The sequence below is a fragment of the Columba livia genome, chromosome 3 (assembly GCF_036013475.1).
Source record: "Columba livia isolate bColLiv1 breed racing homer chromosome 3, bColLiv1.pat.W.v2, whole genome shotgun sequence".
Classification (NCBI taxonomy): Eukaryota; Metazoa; Chordata; class Aves; order Columbiformes; family Columbidae; genus Columba; species Columba livia.
Window position 1 is genome coordinate 86856252 of NC_088604.1, and position 22163 is coordinate 86878414.

A 22163-nucleotide genomic window follows, 5' to 3' on the forward strand; every position below is an offset into this window, starting at 1 on the left:
CAACCATGAGTACTTCAGCCTCCCTCTAGACCGGCTGTAGCATGATCATGTAGGAACAGGATGCTGCCTCCCTGCAAGGAACGATGGAATAGCCATGCATCCTCTGGCTTTGACAAACCACATAATCACGTCAGGCATGGTGCTTTGAGAGCTCCTGTGGCACATGTGGACATCATCTGTCAGCATTAGCTTGCACCATGCCTATTTTCAGAAAGGAAGAATTTGCTTTATCCTGTTTCAGATATCTATAGTTCAGTGTTTTTACATGCTATTTAGGCAAATATTTGAGTGTATGCTGAAGACTAAGCATATGCTAGTATCTCGATTATCCACCGAATCCTATACCACCAAAGGGCATTTTTGCATCTAACATATGCTGAAGCATATTGTTGAATCAAGGTTACACTGAGGTACATAAATCTATTTCTACATAGTTCAGTCTAGCAACAACTATACAGCATCTCCCTTAGAGATTGTTACTAGAACAGTCATATCAACAATCTGATAACATTTTGTTGCTTTACCAGTGTGCCTTGGGTAGAGAGATATTTTACATTTTGTAACAACAAAAAATAAAATTAAAAAAAAAAAAAAAAAAAACAAAATAATTATATGAAAAGAAATAAGTATTTCCTATCACCTTTTGCCAACATACCCAGTGAAACCACTGTCAAAAACAACCTGTTTACTAAAGGGTTAATAATGTATGAGAGAGAAATTACAAGCTTGTAGACACAGACTGGTCTTGGTTTAAAAAAAAAATATTGTAAAAGATTTGTGTCTCATTTGCTTTCCAAACATTTATGACGCCTGCTTGACTAACTCTGTCACAGCTGTGTAAACAACAGACTTTTAAGCTGCTGAACAGATAATGGGAGGAGAGACCAACACATCATATGTAAAATGGGAATAAACAATGACATTATGAGATTGTCTCCCCTTCCTCCTGGGGCAGCTTCTGGTGTTCTTTCTCTGGTAAACAGCATGAAAACTGCCGTGTTTTTTCTCCTGTTGAAGATTTGGCTTTCATTCAGTGAGACAGGTGGCAAACGGCCAAGGCAAATGTATGTAATTTGGTGGCTGAAGTGCGGCTCTCTCACCTTGGAATAACAGATTTAGTTCAGTTGTGTTTCTGTGACACATGATAGTCTTACTGTAGTTCCTATTGGATAGCAGCTGATACCTCAAAACCACCACACTTCATGAAATTCAGCACATTATGGAACACTGTAATTCTCTGATGAGGGGACACCATGGGCTAAACTAGCAAAGATGAAATAAGCACTCAGCTGGGTGTTTCCTTTAATGTATAACTTAGTTATATATAGTTATATTGGCCAAAGAGCAAAGGAGAGTTTGCCTCGTAGGTGGCAACATTGTACCAGATTTGAATAGAGGTGTCTGCCAGCCCCTCAACCTCCCAGAACAGAAACAGTTGCTCTTCTGAGGAAAATAGAAATAAATCCAATTGCCTGATTGGAATTAGAAGCCAAAAGAACTCTAACACACATTCAGACTATTAAAGTGCAATAACAGGCAATCCATAGAGGCATTTTTAAATCTGCTTTCTCAAAACGGATCTGGTATATGCTCAGTAAAACTGCCTTGCCCTGTCTGCCTGGGAGAATGTGGGTGGGCAGGGATAACAGGCTTGAGGTGACAAGAACTGGAGGTCATTTAATTCCTTCAGCATTTGTTGGACAATCGCTGTCTTCAAGCTCCCACCTCACAGCCATTATTTTTTAAGTGGATGGACTAGAAGAAAATCCATCCCACAACTGGCATGAAGAGGTTGAGCTTGACCTCTGAGAGGCAGGCAGAGGGAGAGGCAGACATATGAGGTGGTGGGCCAGCTGTAAGCTTTTTCTTGAACAGAACTGCAAGGCAAAAAAAGGTAGCTTATACACCACAACTCTTCGTGTCTTACTAATCTTCTGGCATTTTGAAATGCACTGTGACTCAGGTTTTGATTCCCACCTGGGTACATGTGTTGCTTGCGATATCTCTCATGCTTGGCATGTTGTGCAAGGGCCTGAGTAGAAATGAATGAAATCTCAAACAATTGAACATCAGCCAGCATGTAATAATTCTTAGTAGGTTTTATGAATTAAACATTTGTTAAGTGCTAAGCCTAAAGAATTTCCCAAGATGAAAAGGAAATAAACCAGTCACCTCAAGATTTATCTGTCTCAAGTTCCTGAACGAAGTTTTGATTTTGATTAATAAATGTCTGCATTTGTAATTTCAGAACTTGGTTACCTTCTGGATGGCCTATGAAAAGTTTTTCATACCAATCAAGTGTGAATAACAATTTTATGTGATAGTTCCCACTTCTAAGCTCTTTACGAGAATTTTTTGGAAGTGCAAGGGTAGATAGACAGAGTTCTGCAAACATAGAAGCTTCAACTAGGTATTTCTTTTCAAACTTACTTCTTGGTGTACTTTAGGAAGGCCTTGCTTTAGAAGGGTCTTTGACTATTAATAGTAGGCTTTTATTGGATCTATGGGAGAGACAATTTTGCCTCCAGTCCTTATAAAAATAGTGAGAGGACCCACTCATCTGCTAAAGTCAGAAAATCTGATTTATTGGCTGGATGCCTATTTTAAAGTAAAGCCTGTTTGCTGGTTTAAAAGTACAGAATCAGTTAACTTGACATCTGCGTTATATTGCCCTGCTTCCTATGGAGTCAGTCAGTTACTTTTGCAAAAATCATAAAGGGCCTTGTTTTCCAGCGTGGAACACACTTTTTTCCCAGTAAAATTAAAAGGGGCTGGAAATGTTCATTCTTTTGAAAATCAGCCTTTTCAGTTTGTGCCTTAGTTCCTTCATGGGTAAAAGGCAGTTGTGATGTTTGCTCACCTCTGTGAAGAGCTTCCAGATTTGTATGTGAAAAGCACTATGTCAGTAGCTGGGCGTGGTGTAATAGATGGCTGAGCATGAGAGCAGGTAGTTCATGCATTGCTTAAAAATTAAAGAAGTACAAATGTGAAGAGTTGCTTTGTGGCCAAGTCAGAGCACAGGTCTAAAAAAGTTGAAGGAAGATTAAAAACTTCCATAATTCTTCCTAAGAACAAGAAAGTAAACCCAAAAATTGCACTTAACCATTTTCTTCCCTGCCTGACAGTGCTGCTCTTCACTGTGGTGAAACTGAGGTACTGTGGCTCTCCTGAGAAACTGATTCATTTCACATGCCATCTTACATTATTTCTGTTTTCTTTTGCCTTTAGAATTACCGATAGAGGCTGATGAACATGAAGATGGAAAGAAGGAGTGCTACTACAATCTGAACGATGCTAATTTCTGTGACAACGTGCTTACATCCAATGTAACCAAACAAGAATGCTGCTGTACCTTGGGTGCTGGCTGGGGTGATAACTGTGAAATCTTTCCGTGCCCTGTCTTTGGAACTGGTATGAGGAGGCCTTCTCTCCCTCTGCAAACTTTTGAAGCGTTGTGTTTATGTTAACAGTAGTGTACTTTGCCTTCAGAGGTGGCTTGCCCACTGAATCCCATCTTCTCTACCATATAGTCATGACTTACCCATGGGAGACTTCCACAGAGGAAAAGTTAGTAGGAATAATTCATAGCTGGTATAAATCCATTTGCTTCACTGCAGTTACCCCAGGGATAAAAACAGCCTGTTACTGAACAGCATTATCTCAAACTGATTTTAAACAAAGATGGATTCTCACAGAAGCTTTTTCCAGACACTGGGGTAATGTGTTAGATTTTTCCCACAAGCTAGAAAACAAAGGTCAGCATTATAGTGGTTTTGTGTCTGCAGCTATTCTTTGTAATGTTGTTTCTACAGCACTATGAATTACTGATATATATTATGACATTAGTTTTACATTTTGCTACTTACTGAACAATTCAGTTAATCATGCTGTCTGCAGACCGTTGTTTAACCTCTAAATATTAAATTAGAAAAACACAGCCATATGATATTTGTCACAAATATTGAAAACGGTACTTGGAACATAAACAGTGATGGCTGAAATTCAGAATCCAGCTGGAAAAAATAATGTAAGAGAGAACATGTGTAAACTTTCTGAGATTAAACACTAAAGATTACTTTTCACACAAATGTATCATCATGTTTAATTCATGTTTTAACTATACTTTAGAATCAGTGAAACTGAAATGAAATGCATTACAAAAAGAGCCTCTCTGCTTGGATAGGTTTATTTGATTCTGTATAGTCTCCAACACACTTTAAATAATTTCCCTCTGTAATCCACACCATGTTCTCCTGTTGCAGTCAATTAGTGTTTTTCCTGTATAAGGACTGAAGAATGTGGACGGGGGTTTGTATCTCAGTTGGGGTATGTCTAGATTGCAGCTTGCACTATAGCTCAGAGAGGCCCATGCTAGCTTTAATTAAGATAATTTGGCTACTGGTATTGTTATAACTGCAGTGCACCATGAAACCCCATAAGGACGACATTCTCCTGCCAAGGAGCAAGAGAAATTAGTCTGCATAGAGCTCTGTGATGCTCTGAGTACCCTGGCTAGGGTTTTAAATTTAGCTCTGCAAACCAAGAGCAGGGGAAAGTCAGGCTGCAGTGTTAGCATCCCCCACGTAGCTATAGGTGTGCGTAACTGCCCGATAGATGTGAATAAGGCAAAACGTCACCTCAGATTTCCTGAAATACCCTGTAACACATATGTGAGGAGCTTATTCGTAACAACATATTTTTTTGTTTTCTCTCTCTCCTAGCTGAATTTACTGATTTGTGTCCTGAAGGAAAAGGTTTCATTCCCTCTGGAGAATCATCTTATGGGCTTCCTGCTCAGAATTACAAAGGTCAGTACTGACTTGTATTAAGTTTAATTATTTCAGAAGTTCTGGTAGTTGATTGACTAGAAATGTGAGCCAGCAATGTAAACATACTAATTCAAATTTTATTAGGTGACAAAAACAGCCTGTGATATGAAACATTACTGAAAATCATAGTTTGACAGATCATTAAGAATGTCAATTATACAGTCTCTGTAATATTCTGGTTTATTTTATACTGAGTGTTATATATTGTGAGAGTAGGTGCTGAGACCACAAACCTCAAATACTCATTTACATATGAAATACAAAGCCACCTTCTATTTGTAAATAAATGTATGGGGAGTTAGAGGAGAAGAGTTCTGTTAAACATTAGACCTACAAGTAAGAATTAATTTAAAAACTGAGAAGTTCAGCAATTATATTTCCATTAAAGAACTTCATGGAATAATTATTGAGCAGAAGATTGTAGAGAAATACAAGTGACAGTGGAGTTTGTGGGTGTGGGTGGGAGGGAGTTGGTATCATTAAGAAGGAAGAGTGGGATCAGCTAAATTCCTTTTCAAGTTTGAGAAGTAGCCATCAATATTAATAATTTGTGGGATTAATTTTCCTTGGCATAAACACACTCTGTTAGCCAAAATGAAGTCAACATATTATCTTTGGGTTGCATAGCAGGTACAGGATCTTCAGAAAGGCACACATTTAATATATTTTTTCTTATTGAAATTGCTGTTTCACAAATCAATAATTAAATCTAGGAAGTACTGTGTTCATATCACATAAGAATGTGGTAAAATTTACTATTCTTTTAAGACCTTTATAGAGGCATAGTATCACTTGGTGGATAGGTAAGCATTTGTCAGAGTTACTTTTAGCTAAAACACTAATCTGTTAGACATAATTCCGAGATGACAAAAATTGGTTGGTCTTGACAGATTTTTTGGTTTTCTCCTAACGATTGCTATGTGTACTTTTTTGAACTATCATTCCTCACTGAGTAGGACACTACTTGGTCGGTTTTCCTGTTGAGTTAGTGAGTAGACTGAGTTCAGTTTTCTGTCCTACCAGTATTTTTTTGTGTTATCCTCAGCAGGTGATTCTTTGCACCAGGAAAGAACGTGGGACATGGAAAAGATATTAAAGGTTATAAGGCATTAATAGCCAGATTGATTCAAGCTAATGTGGGCATTTAAATGGCTCACATAAGACCTTCGGTCTCTGGAGGTGTTGTTTTGTCCATCAACTTAGATAAAGAACTAAGTCCCATGGGATGAATCCAGACCTGAGATGGATGGTAGCAGGGACCAGTGTTGGGCAGACTGACAATGTCTACATGTCCGGACAAGTCAGAATACTGTCACAGAGCTCATCTGTGGATCTAATACTCTCTGAGTATTTTTATTCAGAAATTATTTAAGCATGTTGTTTATCTTTTCAGTCTGTTTATCTGAGATTTCTGCATGTCTTTGCAGTCTACATTTGGGACATGCTGTGTGTGCACTGTGTCCAAATGTGTCTCAGAGAAAACGTGCATTGTTTTTGTTGTGCTACCTCAGGGCTGATAATATCTCTAGCTGACATAAATATTGAAGAGAGGAAGTAGTTCATCAGGAAATATTTTCTACAAATCCTTTCCATAATAGAACTTTTTCTGTTTGCAATAAGTTTATTTTGTTAATACCTTAGGAATGGCAGAAAGGACAAATAATAAATGGATACATACTTTTAGTAATGTGGTCTTGCCCTATTACTCTAACTCATGTTCCTGTTGCTTTTGTCCACAAGCCTTCTGCTTGTAGAAGCAACTCCTATTTTCTTAATTTTCTTAATTGGAATTCCTTTACTCCCAGGATTTTCCATTGTAACCCAGACAGAAATCCATGTTCCACAGGAAAATTACAGATATGTACATGACATTTCTCGTTAACCTTTGCATTGTTCTTGCTGCTAAACAGTCAAAATATTTGTTCGAAGCCAGGCAGTGACTGGAAGAGAGGCTGTAGGAATAAATAGCTTTGTAGCACTTTCAGTTCTTCTGGAGAAAGTAAGCATTTGAATAATTCACCTTTAAAACTGCCGTGCAGCTGGAAATGACAGTTTTGGACTAAAATCTGGGTTGCCCCAGAGTAAATGGGGATTAAATCTATGGAAGACAGTGGATTAAGACAACTCATATTAAGAGGAGAATCACCCGCTTCACATTGTGCTTTTTATTACCATTTTTAATAGAAGCCTAACTAACAAAGAGGTAGATTCAAGCAAATGCAAAGTAGGTTGGAAAAAAGGAAGTGAGTGGAATTCCAAGAGTAGCAAATACATAAATACAAGACTGGGAAAAAATGTGTACACCTGCAAAAAGCTATGGACAAGCTGGTATATATTATTTGTGAAACCTCCCCAAAACCATTTAGCCTCATTTGAAAGTAGGGTAGATTGTCTTTGTCAGCTGTCACTAGGTCTAGTGACAGCTACAGCCTTACATTTAGCAAAACAATTGTTCCTACCTGGTAGGAAGCCTTCACAGAAGTTGTGCATATAGCTCTGAAAAATACAGACACAAGCAGTGCAGATCTGAAGATTCCCTGCCAGGCACAGCAGAGTCACCAAACTGTGGAGAGAGGGGAGCAGTCACAAAATGCATCTGTAAGCGTAACTGCTTAGGTTTGTAATCAGATGGCGTGATTAAATTAGATCTATGGTGGGAATCCCTTGGGTAAAGTAAATCATGTTGGAAAATACAGGCCATATTCTTTATTTGTTTTGCTTGGAGCTAAGAGCAGTGTGGTACCAAAGGAAAGAAAAGGGAGCTGCAGGTTCTTCCAGTGTCTGTGTGCCACAGGACTTATTCTGACAAGGGAAAGTCATGGTCCACCAGGTTTCCCTTTCCTGTTCTGGCAACAAGCACATTGTAGCCTCTTCCACACCTTTTGGGTTTTTTTTCTGTGGATATCTGTGCTCCTAGGGCCCTCTATTTAAAGTGAAGATGCTTGAACAGTGAAGTGTATAGGCTCTATTCCACCTTGCTCCTCTGCACGGCCTCGTAACGATTACGGTAAGATAGCCTTTAATGTTTTCTCCTCAGATGCTGATGAATGCCAACTTTTTGGACAAGAAATCTGTAAAAATGGCTTCTGTTTGAATACACAGCCAGGTTATGAGTGCTACTGCAAGCAAGGCACATATTATGACCCTGTTAAGCTCCAGTGCTTTGGTAAGTTTATTTAAAGTGGTCTTGTCACTATAATGGTATGCAGATGGACAGAACAAGCAGACTCACACGGCAGGATTCCCACCAGAACTGCGGTATTTCCAGCAAGGGGAGGAACACTGGGCCTCCAAACTCTTGTAGCAGCTTTTTAAGAGGCATTGGGTCATTTCCCTTCTCTTCTCCTTGGCTGGGCAGCAATTCTGGCTGACATGGAATGGCATGTAGAGCGGGGTTTGCTTTATTTGCTTCCTTTTTCAGCAAATTGCTCCCAGGAGCTGCCTTGTGCTCCTTTGAGTGCATATTCTAGAGCTGCTACCAGACTTTATGCAGGCAGCACAAAGTGATCAGAGGTGGCTCCCTCCTCATATGCACACTGCTGCTTCATTCTGCCAAGGTACAATTTAGCCTTCTGTTCTTTGTACATGGAGTAAGCAGTGAAAGCTTGGATGTTCAGTCTTATCTTTTAGTTGGTAAGTGTGCTGGCTTTACTATAATAAATCAAATTAATGCAGATTTTTTTTTCCAAGGACAGATATTTTCCACAAGGAGTTAATATGCAATGTGAAATTACAGTTCAGGTCATTGATAAGCCCATTTTAGTCTGAACAACCTTGTACTTCCTTTGGTTCTGGTATTCAACTGAAATTTACTCATAACTGTGACCCTTGCTTTTGTTTTGTAAGCAGAAAACCATGTATAATGTGCAGAATAGCATAATGAAAGGAAGTAATTTTTGTAACTGCAATAAGAGAGCCTTTCACCTTGGGATTCTATGATTGTTCTTTACCAAAGGGTGGGGTTTTTGCTGACTTAAGGTAATTTATTTGAGGTAAAATGGCCTGCTCTTCCCTTTGAGCTAAATTTCTGCTTTTCCTCTGCAAGACAAACTAAGGAATAGAACTACTGTGGCTAGGTAAGGTCATCTCTTCTCCTGACTAGCTCATGAAGAATCTCAAAGTATGCCCACTTCTAATGCCTGCTGGTACTGTCCTAAAGTGACAGGAACATGGGAAGCAGCTGCAGCTGTGCTGGATGCAGGGTATGCCCAGCACTCCAACCCCCTCAGCACGTCTCCTCATCCAGATGCTCCCTAGTACTTATTAGAGGTCGGCATCCTGCTGATCTGTCTGTCGTCCTCCAAGGGCACAGACAAGATTTTGCAGCTAGCAATTGGCATTTGTGGTAATTAACAGTAGGCATGCAGGGAAATCTGCTCCTAATACAGGAAAATATAAACATGGATTAACACAATGCAACTACTTTGTGCTGGCTCTCCTTGATACATTTCCTTCCATTTTAAAGACACGGATGAATGTCAGGACCCAAACAGCTGTATTGATGGCCAGTGCATTAACACAGAAGGATCTTACAACTGTTTCTGTACACACCCAATGGTTCTGGACGCAACAGAAAAGCGATGCATCAGACCAGCAGATTCAAGTGGTATGATCCATTATACATATTACTGAAGTGAGTGCACCTCTGTGAGGTGGTGCTGACATGGCTACAGACCCCAGTAAGTTTAGACTGGGTCATGCTTGGATGAGCCTGCTTCCTTTACCTGAGAGGATTTTGGAAAGTAATGCGTGAACCATCATTTGTTGATCCAGAAGGCATCATAATATAGGACTCCATAGGGCTTGACTTGAGAATGCAGACAGGAGATTGCTGGAAATATTAATGAGATTAGGCTTGGGCTGGGCAGCCTTCAGTGTCCTGATTCACCAGCTCTGCATCTGCCTCATCCAGCCTTGTAGGTAATGAGGCACAGCCTGCTTGTGGTTTTGACTGTGCCTAACTCTGGAGATTCAGTTCAGAGTGACTGCTTCTAACAAAGCATGGAATAAAACCAGGAATAATGGGAGGTAGGAAGACATAACTGACATTGTATCTGTGCATTCAGTTGATTACTACTGAGGGTACATTGAGGTCACGTTTTCAAGCTGTGGGCTACAGCGTCACAGTTGAAGTAAAGCTTTTGCATGTTCTTTTAATTTCAGTAGATGCTGATTTCAGAAAACAAGTTAGATATTATGAGATTCTTAGAAAGGTCTCAGAAATCCAGAGTGCTATGGAGTCTGCACAGCTTTGTCTATGCCACACACATCTTTGAAAGAAATGTTACAATGGGTTTGATTAATATTGGCACTGTATAGCCATAAATCCAGACCTCTGGTCCCTGCAACTTGCAATGAATTTTCATAAGATGCTTCTGTGAAAGAAAATGGGAATACAGACTGAATGCCTACTTTAGTCACTCCAAATTATAAGACTAATACTTTTAAGAAGTAATGTGGTCATCCTGCTGCCTGAAACTGTGGAAGAACAACAGTATTTCTATGGTTCTGTCTTCAGTTAAACAAACTAAAAGCAAGCAGAATTATCCTTTAGGTTCATCTAGGATGTGGGATGTGAAGAGAATGCAAGGGACCAAAGGTTCGTCCATCATGGGACACTGGGACTGACACAGCAATAATCTTCTCACCCAGCACAAAGCTCTCCAGCTTTATATCCCTACTGGCAACATTCTCCCCAACACAGAGGAGGAGAGGGCAGGCTGGTTCCTTTGCTGCCAGTGGAATTTAGAGTTGGTTGCAGGGACTCACTGCTGCTCTCCACTCCATGTTCTGGCAAGTTCTTAGTAGAAGAGGCATCTAAATGCTGATCACCTTTGCACTTGCAGAACTCACCGTTTACTCTGTGAGCTAGGTTTCTCTTCTATACTTGCCCATGCTTGAGTGCACAATGTAAAAATGCAGTTAATAGATATGCAGAGACAAAACAGAACCTTGGTTTGTGACAATGCTTATTTTTCACTCTCTGTTGGAACAAAATCAAAACTTTGCAGATGTCTTTACAACACAATTGTACTGAGGTTTTTACATTCTAAGTGGAAGATTAAATTTACAGTTCCTCTCCCTCCCAATCACCAGTGATCAGAGATTGCTACAACTAGGAATTGTTCCTACTGAGATCTTTGTCAGAACTAGTATGCCTCTGAAATATTCCAGCTTTGACAAAAATACATGTTTTTGTTAATGTTCATAAGGATGTGACAGTAGTTCACAGCAGTATTCTGTCTCTAACAATAGATGTAAGTGCATGATCAGGGACCAGAAGGAGCAGATAAACAATACTTATCCTCATCCTCCCCAGAACTCTCCCGGCCTCCAGCTATTTTCAGCTCAGGGGATTTCCTGAGCCTGATGTAGTTTGTTTGGTTAATGGGACTCTCTTCCAAGTCTCCTGTTGAGCCCATGTAAGATTTTTCTTCAGCTCTGGCCTAGCCGTAAAAGTTCTTTCAGATGCCTTCGACGGCAGTATAAGAAAAGCAAAATAACAACTTTTAAAGATTCATTCCGTGGATGGAGTTCCCCAAATATTGAACTCTGTCCTAACACCGGTTTTTGCCAAACTCTGTAAATTTCCATGAGAGCAGAGCTGAGTCAGTGTTAAGCATTCAGCAATGACTGCTGATTTAGGAAGTTTTATTTCTTGGTTGTCCAGCCCAATGTGCTTTTAAATTGGTCTGATAGTGCCAAACCAGAACCTTTCAAGATTTTTGTAAAGCTGAACACTCAAGGGACGAGCCACTTCAGGCACATAAAAAGGGTCATGACTTCTAAGCTTAAATTTGTATTCAGCAAAGTCTGTAAAGCTAGGTTATTCTTCTAATCTAAGGTTAGAAAATTCTGCATTATGCTAGTATCTTTTTAAAATAACCATGCTGAGATGATGATCTAATACTGTCTTCTCCATCAGAACAAACTGAAGAAACTGAGGTCTACCAGGATCTTTGCTGGCAGCATCTAAGTGATGATTTCGTTTGTAGTCGACCTCTGGTTGGAAAGCAGACTACATATACGGAGTGCTGCTGCCTATATGGTGAAGCCTGGGGTATGCAGTGTGCACTGTGTCCTATGAAAGAGTCAGGTAAGGAAACGTACACAGCAATTCTTGGACTGAAATCTGAAAAATCAGTTTAATCCCTTGCATTTATATTTCGGCTAATAACAGAAATAAAAAAAAACCAAACCCTAACCCTTCAAGGACTGATGGGAGTTTTTCTCGCTAATTAAGGGGAAATCATTACAGTCTAGCTTTTGAAAATGTAGCTGCTTTTATTTTTTGGCACTTAGAGAACCTGTTTCCTTCACGCGGAACCGTCAGTGACTGGCTATTTAGAACCTTGGTGAAAACAGGAGGGCATTTTAAGGGCAGCAGAGTTCCTTAACATGACTGACAAATTAAAAACCCTCTGTGAAAATACAGATGCAGTTTGTGTGCAAACACATGATACTCAACAGGTTATGTAACCGATTTGGTATACATTCGGATCCATTTTTCACTGTGATATTCTGCCAGGCTGGCTGCAGTTAGATGTGTTTGCTTTGTAACGATCTGGTAAGTTGTGATGTAGAGTCACTAAACCTATCAAAGAATGAGTTGTTGTTATTATATCACTCAAGTATGATGAAATTTATAGACAAGCAATTGAAGATAGATAAGGGAAATGGAGTACCAACAGGGACTGAAGAATTTCCTGGGAATAAAACCTAATGTTAAAGAAAGCTGACAGTCATATTATTAAAAGACTGTATTTTGTTTGTGTGTTTAGAAATTAGACACTGTTCCAAGATATTTAAGGTAGAAGCTGCTTCTTGTGGTGACTAAAAAGCTAACAGGATATAGAGAGAAATGTTGTCATTGACACACAGACTTATTTAGAATCACAGAAGTCTGATGAGGACCAGCTGAGGGAGCTGGGGTTGTTTAGCCTGGAGAAAAGGAGGCTGAGGGGAGACCTTATCGCTGTCTACAGCTACCTGAAAGGAGGTTGTAGCATGGAGGGGGTTGGTCTCTTCTCCCAAGCAGCAAGTGATAGGACAAGAGGAAATAGCCTCGAGTTGCACCAGGGGAGATTTAGATTGGGTATTAGGAAAAAATTCTTCATGGAAAGGGTTGTCAGGCATTGGAACAGGCTGCCCAGGGAAGTGGTGGAGTCACCATCCCTGGAGGTGTTTAAAAGCTGTTTAGATGAGGTTCTTAGGGACATGGGTTAGTGCTAGAGTTAGGTTATGGTTGGACTTGATGGTCCTGAGGGTCTCTTCCAACCAGAAGGATTCTGTGATTCTAGGAAAGCTGTTCCTGGCAGCGAGAGTTCAGGTAGGTATGAGACTCGCTTCTGAAGATTTCTAGCTAGCTACATTTAAAGCGGAATAAATCTGAAAAGAAACAGACTACCAAGATGGGCAGGGAATGCAGAACCTGTCTTAAAAGGGAAGATGAAAAAAGCCAAACTTAGATGCAGAACAAAGGTTGCAAATAGTAAGACTCACCACTATAACACAATCACGGAGGATTCCCATAAGCCTTTAAATTAAACAACAGTGCTGATGTAAGGAAAAAATAGGAACAAGTTCAGTCGGAACATATTTAGACTTGAAATTAGATGGATTTTGATGGTTAGGACCACAGGATTCTGGAGCAGCAATCCTGTGACAACAGTGGGGTGCAGATCCCAACTAGCTCTATGAAGAAACTTGAGAAATTCATTTTTAAAATGTCATTAAGGTTCCTAATGGGTAACACGCTAAACATCACTTGGATGACCTTCAGTCAAAGCTGAAGAGCTTTATGTTGCATTATAAAATCTTTCTCCCTCCAGACATAATTTTTATGTGAAGTTTAATATGCATTGAAAAGTATCTGCTCTAACTGAAACGACAAGTTATACTTTGATCCCAAATACTTTAAATCATCCTTATAGATTGGAACATAGTTAAAAAAAATAAAAAAGCATATTGAATCTTTATTATGTCAGAACAAACATACAAGCTTACATTCCTTAGTGGAGGTGGTATGTGCTCATGTGTCCTCACACACATGTGCACACACACACACACACACACACACACACACACACACACAGAAACCTGGAAGCCTTTCTCTGTTTTCAGGAATTTAAAGCTGACTCAACTGAATAAATGATTAATTTGACATGTCTTCAGTTTGTAGCACTTAAAGTGATACCATTGGCTCAAGAGAGTGCTTTCACACCTCTGGGCCACTAGGTCACAGGTTCAAGTCCTGGCTGGGGAACCTGGAATTCCTCCATTTTAAATACTTGTGTATTGTGTTGGCCAGATTTACTGCTGAAGGTGTTTGCTTATTTCCCCAAGTTAGGGGCATTCTGAAGATTTGTAACACATGTTAAAGAAGACCCAGGGATGTGAAAAGCATTATCACTGGAAGACTTTCACTGTCAAAATAGGTTGGATCATAGAACGCATCATTCGCTGATCTGTGGTTTCCTTTTACCTTGTTTATACTCTCCTTGTATTTGAGGATCTGCATGCTGCACTTAGAAGGAAATACAGACCTACCACCATAAGTGGATACATTCACAAGTCCATTCTAAAACAAAGTCACACTTTATAAAAATAATCTCTAATTTTTGCATCCCAGCTTGTCTTGAAGGCACTTCCATTTTTCGTGGCAAGATTTAAATGTCCTGTTTAAGTAGCATCCAGCATAAAACCAGCAGGAAACAGAGAACTCTATAAGAATCAATCTGTATACACTAAAAAGAAATCCAGCCTTTCATCAGCATGAAAACAGAATTTATGTAGTTACTAAGATTTCTAAAAGCTACTAACAGGTGCTTGATCAAACAAACCCCACTGAAAGCATTCAGAGCCCAAGACAAAAATTAGTACCTGTTGAAATATTGCAACAGAACAGCAACATCGTAACAACAGTAAGAGTGATAAGTATTTTGATGACAACATCAAAGAACAAACTAATTCAAAGTCCTGATCAAAATAGTGCAAACATGAACTATAGTGATGTGATTGAGTACATACACAATATTGTAAGGTAGGCTTTCTTGCCATTAAACAAAAGAAGCAAAGACATACTGATTTCAATTACATTGGTTCTAACATTATGATCTTATGATATCATCATATTACAGATAAAGGCTTTCACAGATTGTGTCCAATAGCAAAACGTTATCTGCTGAAATGTATTCTCTCTGGGCTCGTTGTGGTGTTAGGTTGTACTTGCCCAAAGAACTTTTAGTAATTATCCTTAAGAAAGCTTTATGTCATCTGAGGTTTGTCATTTGCAATCTGTAATAACTGACCAATTGAGGAAGATTAGAAAATTGGATACTTTGGGTTTAGATAACAAAAACACCAAGGGGTTTAGCAGCTGGGTCAAAGCATCCATGCCAGAAAACCGAGCAACTGGCTGTGACTGAAGAAAACTGGGATCTAAAATAAGGCCGTGTACACCTCAAGTTAACCTGAACATGTAGCACCTGAATTATAAACCTGCCGAGCCTCCTGTGAGACCGTTGTGCGACTTGAGTGGATTTTAGACAATGTGTATTGTTACAGGGTACAGGAAGTTTGAAGAGAGGAGATAGAAGTAACAGCTAGAAAATGTTGAGTAAGGTGGTGTGCCAGAGTCAGTATTTAATTTAGGGAGACTGTCTGTTTTCTCTCAGGAAAGAAAAATAAGCATTATATTCCTCTGACCTGTTCTAGACATTTACTTTAGCATGAGGTGGTGTCTAGAAGTGGTTATGTCTTTCCATGGACTAAAAAGGGGCACTGGAGGACTAATTCAGGTGCAGACCCTTAGAAGTGCCTACATGTAGTTGTTGAATTCTACCCCTTCTGGCAGAACAGATTGTTTGGATTGTATTTTTGTTGCAAGGAACTCTGTGTATCCTTTGTAATTGCTATGAGTTAGTTCTGGGCTCAGCTTCCATATTATGAGAACATGGCGTTCCCTTCAAGTTCCAGCTAATGTCACTCATGAAGATCTGGAAGTACAGGGAAAACTGATGTATGTAAAGGATGAGTTTCTATCTGTCCTCTTTTGAGATGGTAAAGATCAGTAAGCAGATGCTGGGTGAATTTCGGGACACAACTGTTTGTGTTTCCATTTGGGATGGCATTGTGTCTCCTTCCTTTTTGGTAAGGACTCTGAACGGATGGATGATCTTTTGGGCTCAAAATATTACAGTGATTGAGCCTTGAATATTCCATTTCTGTTGATGAAGATTTTCAGTGCTTTTTTTTTTTAAGTTTATGAGAGACATGCAGAATAGCCTTGGAAGGGGTTTCTTCACGGAACCTCACATTGCAACTATACATGGGAATCAGCAAGGAGTCAGAAAGCCATTTGCAAAGTTGTGGCAGAAACAGCTTACTACAGCTTGTAACAATCTATCTCGAGCAGCAGGAGAGAGAAGATTGTTGTAGGAAGTTTGAGCAGCATTAGTTGAGGAACAGAAGGTGACTACCAAGAGGTTTTGAAAGTATCGGGTTGGGAAGAACTTCAATTTTAACAAGAGCTTTACATCCACTGTGAGCTTTTCCTCAGCAATTTCATTTAGAGTATCACCATATGCACATATGAATATCCTTTTTTGCTCATGAAAAAAAAAATCCTTTAAAACTGGTACCCCTCCCTTTTTCTTTAGCACCAAGAGCTATAGAATCCATGTGAATGCTGTCCACCACAAATCTCAGCATTTCTTCATGGACAATGTCGATGAAATTATCTAAATTGTCAAATAGCACAACCTAAATGTAGAGCAGAAATATCTTCAGCTTGGTTCACAGATGATGCAATTTCCTGAGAAAACTTAACCAATTCAGACTGATGTCCAAAACCTCTGGTTGGGGAGGGACGTCTGTTAAATGTAATAAATGCTTTCTTGGCTTTGTCCTTCTGTCCAGTGATTTCTTCCATGGTGAAACTGTTGTATTCTTAAATAATTTGAAAGAACTGCCTTGGTGTTGATAGCTTTGGCTCCTTTTTTGCGTGTGTGATGGTAACAATTCTGAGGACTTGTAACAGAAACAAAGATTGCTTTATGGGCAGGAGCTAGGATTGGCTGTGGTGCAGTCGTTTCATAGTTATGTCAGGAAAAGCTTTTTAATATAATATTTTGCTTTAAATGCATGAAATATGGAATAATTTTTCTGACGAGAGAATTTTGGATTTTTAGGCCTCCAGGTACAAATAAGGCCCACACAGGCTTGTGCATTTACAACAACTGTATATGCAAATTAGATGTACATTTGCATAGCTGCACGTGTGCTAACAAGCACCTAAAAGCCAGTCAGTCCATCTGATTTATGTAGCATTGTCTCTGTCAGCCCAGCTTTCATCACCAATTACGGCTAACATCTGTGCCAGTACGCATGTGCATCTAGCTGTAATCCCCTAACACACTTCTGTACACACACATCTGACTTTAAAAAATGTCCTTCACATTTTTGGAAGCATACATCAGCTTCCTTTTATAACAGCTACCCTAAGTTATACAACAAGCTGTCTCAATGCTTCATTTGCAAGTTATGAGCAAAACATATGGCACAATGTAGACTAAATTCTATTAAAAACACAAGTCTTTTCTTCCTCTTGAACTGGAGTTGTATTGTCACTGGTCACAGCCAGGAGATTATGAGCAAGCAGAGGAAATACATCCATGTAGGCGAAGGGTTTATCATTGATTGTGAATTACAGAAAATGATTGGTTTGTTGGTTTGGTTTTTTTTTTACTTTACGTGAAAGATTATTTTGAAAGTGAGCATCAAATTCTGACAACTACAACGTTTTTGTCATTCAGGGGTAGTTACACATTTTCACTTGCTCTCTGCCCCCTTACTGCCTTACTGATCTAAGTGTCCTCCTGTCATTTCCCCAGGGCAATATTATGCTGTTCCTTCATCTGTATATTTGCTGCAACTTGTGTGCCAGTCATGCTTTTACCAGCTCTAGGCCCCTTCCATGGAAAACTGTGACCAGCATACAGCAGAGTGACCCAAAATACACTGGTTTTATTTTGAACTGTAGGAACATAGCATACCAAGGGGAAAAGTTTAAAACAACAGAAATTGTACAGACACATCTGTCTTGCTGTAACCTGTTCTGTCCTCCAGAGAGGCACTCTGATGGGTTCATGTTTCTCAGGCATCCAAGTCTCTACTATACCTTATTTCAAAACACCAGTTCTGGTGATTTTTCCAGAATGTGGCCCCCCAAATACCTTTCAGTCTTTCCACTCTCCTCTCTGCTCACCCTTGTCTTCCCTCGCGGGGGGAAAAACAAAACAAAACCAAACCACGGAGGAAGGCAGCACAGCTAACTTGCCATTGTTACGGGTCCTGAATTTCTCCTGTTGGTTTCTTAGGCGGGTTGCTGTTGCTCTGCTTGGGTTTACCTCCTTAGTACCTAGTAACTGAACCAACACATTACAAAAGACAAGAGAGAAAGTCTACACTACTTGGACAACTAAATAGAACATACAGTATTAAGAGAGTATGATAGGTAATTCCAAATCATCACAGTATATTAAAACAATGTTATAAATTATATAGAAGGAGGATAGGTGTATACATTCTAAAATAACTTACGACTATTTAAATGCTGTCAGCTTTTGTATTAAAGGTCTATATAGAAATAATATATAAATTATTAAAATATTAGAGTGTATTCACAAATGGTTAATTAAGCACAGTACTTTTCAAGTGGTTAATAGATTATCACAGTTGTATGTATAGCCTTGTAGAAGACTTTGATATAGTCACAATGCCTTGTAACAAATACCAAGTTTACAGTATGCCATAAAACATCTCTTCATCATTTTGTAGCCACTAATTTACTTATGATGAGGCACAAAAATGCAGACATCCAGAACTTGACTGGGAAAGGACCAGGGTGGCAGGAAGCAAGTTTCTATTGTCAACATTTCTTTATTCTTCTTTAGATAATAAACAACTTTTTGTTGGCAAACGTGCAAGATAAAACAGTCTTGCACAATCTTCAAACTACTCCATCTCATGTAAGTGAGAGCTCCAGCTCTATGGAATTTCAAATGTTTCAACTGCTTCCTTCAGAAGAAAAGTGTTGTTTCTACTAGCAGTATCACTCAGTGCAAAATTAGAACTGAGTAACCTGAGCAGCCGGTGTCCAAGTTCTGTCCAGTCTTTCCATCAGATCACATTCACAAGGAAGAAGCAGTGATCCCTCAGACCTGCTTGCCTTGTCCCCTTGCTGTTCACTGGCTGGGTTTTGTGGTGGTTTCTTCCACACAGGCCAGCTGAATTAGTATTTTGCAGTAGAACACAAATTTCCTTTGCCAAGAACATTTGTGTGCATCTGTGAGAAAGTGCTTTTACTCTTCTGCCCAGCTTTTTTCTGTGTACATATCAAAGCCCTTGGGCGTAATGAGTAGCTCAACACAAAACAATGAAGGAGCCAGACTGAAATGGTAACGTGGCTGTCCCCATATGTGGATATTATTTGGGGAAGGAAGAATAGGGTGTTTCTGGTCCTGTGACAGCTCTTAAAATTATGCTCATTATCATAGTATCTTGGTGGGAAGCTATGCATTCAGGGACATAAGTAACATTTGCCATATGCCATTTATTTTCTCCGGCTGACTTTGTTCCACGTGCCATGGGCTGTATCTCTTAGGCAGTGTACTTTTTCATCTGGGAGACAAGAGGGTTGTTTGAATATCGTTATTACTGTATTCTGGAGGATCCACATGGGAGGAAATCACCTTGCACTTGATGCAGAACACGGTAGGGTTTACAATGATTTGTAAGTTCGCTGGGGACTTCATTCTGCAGACACGGGCTGGCACCCATGACAGTTCTGCGATGTGCACAGACAAGCTTTGCCTGTCCTGTACAGCCTTATGCTCTCAAAGAGCCAAGTTGTTGACCACAGAATTCAAACAGACTTTTTGAACACTTTGTTGCTTTTCAGACAAAGTAAAACCATTCCAGGTGGAGGAGATACTACTGTGAAAATAACATGACAATGCTGGGCAGCAAATGGGGCTGTGCTCTGCACTGTCTAGAGGCACTCTGGATTTATCCAACTATTTGCTGTCTGGGACAGTTCTACACAGCATGAGGTTTCTGGCTCTGTAACCATCTGCAGTTCTTGGATTTTGTATGTGCTTAGGGCTTTTTTTTCCTCTCGTTTGGTGGTTTTCTTTCCCGTCCTTACTCTGCCTGATTCTCAGAACACCAGGCAATCTTCACAGAAACAGATGCTAAATAGTCTGTAGCAACAGTAAATGAACACCTGGATTTGCTGTATTTTAACAATAATTCTATTTTCAAACAAATTGTCTTGTATATATTTTAGTAAATGGTAATGGAAATAGAGGTGACACGATAAATCTAATAAAAAAATCAAACTGCATCAGCATTTCAGATGTGGACTCTGACACCTAAAATGAAGAGTTGCTTTGATCTGCTTCAACTTGTGTAGGCTGCCTATTGGAGAGAGGCAGAAAATCAGAGTATAAGCATTTCTCCTGTGCATGTCCCCTTGCCCTTCGAGGTTCAGAGCCAAGGAGGTTTTGAACAGCACTCATACTTAAGCCCATGGTTTGAAGATGCAGTTTGCAGATGTGCGTGGGCTACCTTAGAAGTATTTTTCATACTGTGATTTCTGCAGGTTGGCTGGCAGTGCCGGAAATATGGACCCTCCTGCTCCAGTTTGCATCCTTTGGGGTGGCTTCTGCTAGCAGCCACAATGATCTGGGACAGTCTTTGTTCCACCAGAACAAGAAGTGTAACCATAGCTAGCCCTGGAGAAGGGCACATTGGCAGCGCAATACAAGGCATCCCTCTGCTTTTGCTTCCCATGCAGGCCAGAAAAAATCTAACCCATAACTTTTTGTAGAATTATTGACTTGAATCTGTCCCTGGTGTTATCCCTATTATGACTTAACAGTCTGTATTTGGCTTATTAACATTTTAATGACATTCTTCCTGAAGAGAGAATGCTTCGTGGAAATTGCAGATTTATGGTGTTTCTAGGAAGATAAGTTCATTTCCAGCTAATATGAACCAGAGCTCACTGGGAGTAATGTAATGCAGCCTGTTACAAGTGTGATTAGTTTGATATCCTATTTTCTTTTCTCCCCTCAGAGGATTATGCCCAGCTGTGCAACATTCCTGTTCCAGGATCTCGACGGCCATATGGACAAGACGCTTTGGTTGACTTCGAGGAGCACTACACTCCAGAAACTAATCCATACTTTGTTGAAGACCGTAAGCAAGTTTCTCTGTTATGTTATGTAAAATACTTGAAATGAGGGTTGTAAGTTGGATTATTTCCCAGTAGCTGGCTTCATTCTTCTGCTTGCTTCTGAGCAATGTGGCCTATTTATGTTTTAGTTATTCCTATGACACCAGCTTTCAGTCAGGTGTTCTGGTTCAAGAGCCAGTATTGTATAAGAGTCCAGTTGGGCTCAGAGTATAATATTAATTTTTAATATAGTGAAATAGTTTGTGCCAAGTGTACTAAATTTGTATTTACCAACAGATTTACAGCTAAAGGTCAAAAGGATTGCCAGTTTTCCTTCTCACAAATTAATTTTCTTTTGTAGCATGGGACAGATTTCTTCAGAGTGCATTTAGTTTAAAAGAAAACTTTTAAAAAGGAAAGGAAAAAAAAAAAAAAAAAAACAGCTTTCCATTATTTTCCAGCAAAATTTATATGGGGAAAATGGAGAGCAAGCATGTTGTTAACACTCGACAGAGACAGTGTGCAGCACAGTATGATCAGATGTATGCATGTGTGTCACCTTCAGGCTAGCTGGAATGGCCTGCCAAGCACGGTGTAAGGGGTTGTGTACAGCATCTCAGTTGTACTGCAGGAACGCCAGGATTCTTTACAGGTCTGGCCCAGCTCACTTTTAAGACTTGTGGAAGAGGAATGGTCCCAGATCTCAGCATCTTCCTCAAAATCAGCCACCCTGGACGGGTCCAGCATAGTTCATCACAGTTGAAGAGAAGAAAAGTGGCAGTATCAGAAGGAACCAATAATTTCCCATGCTTTATACGTATGGCAAAAAGTTGCCTCTACACTCTTTTCCAAAGTGCTTCTCCTGTGCAAGGAGTTATTTTTAATGTAACATCAATAGGTCAAAACAGGGCAGGAGGATTACAGCACACTACTAGAAGGGTGCCCTGCATTTCTTGTGCACAGTGTACTTTTTACATTTCTATAGAACTACACAAATCACGTTAATGAGTTCATTTCTTTTTAGCATCTAAATGACCTTCTAGCTCTACACAGTATTGTAAAATGCTTTTTTTTTTTTTTTTTAAATCCAGATG

At 39.7% G+C, this 22163-nt stretch overlaps 1 protein-coding gene across 22 annotated transcripts in view; it reads left to right on the forward strand.

Annotated features, from left to right (window-relative positions):
- Positions 1 to 22163, forward strand: part of LTBP1 (latent transforming growth factor beta binding protein 1) — a 205960-nt gene that overhangs the window by 179536 nt on the left and 4261 nt on the right. For 14 of the 22 annotated variants that reach the window (XM_065058007.1, XM_065058008.1, XM_065058013.1 and 11 more), the window contains 6 exons: positions 3229 to 3411; positions 4722 to 4808; positions 7867 to 7995; positions 9295 to 9435; positions 11755 to 11925; positions 20970 to 21092. In XM_065058007.1, coding sequence (XP_064914079.1) covers positions 3229 to 3411; positions 4722 to 4808; positions 7867 to 7995; positions 9295 to 9435; positions 11755 to 11925; positions 20970 to 21092 — 834 coding nt within the window. The remainder of the gene's footprint in view (positions 1 to 3228; positions 3412 to 4721; positions 4809 to 7866; positions 7996 to 9294; positions 9436 to 11754; positions 11926 to 20969; positions 21093 to 22163) is intronic. The other 8 variants (XM_065058017.1, XM_065058009.1, XM_065058010.1 and 5 more) reach the window with 1 other exon arrangement.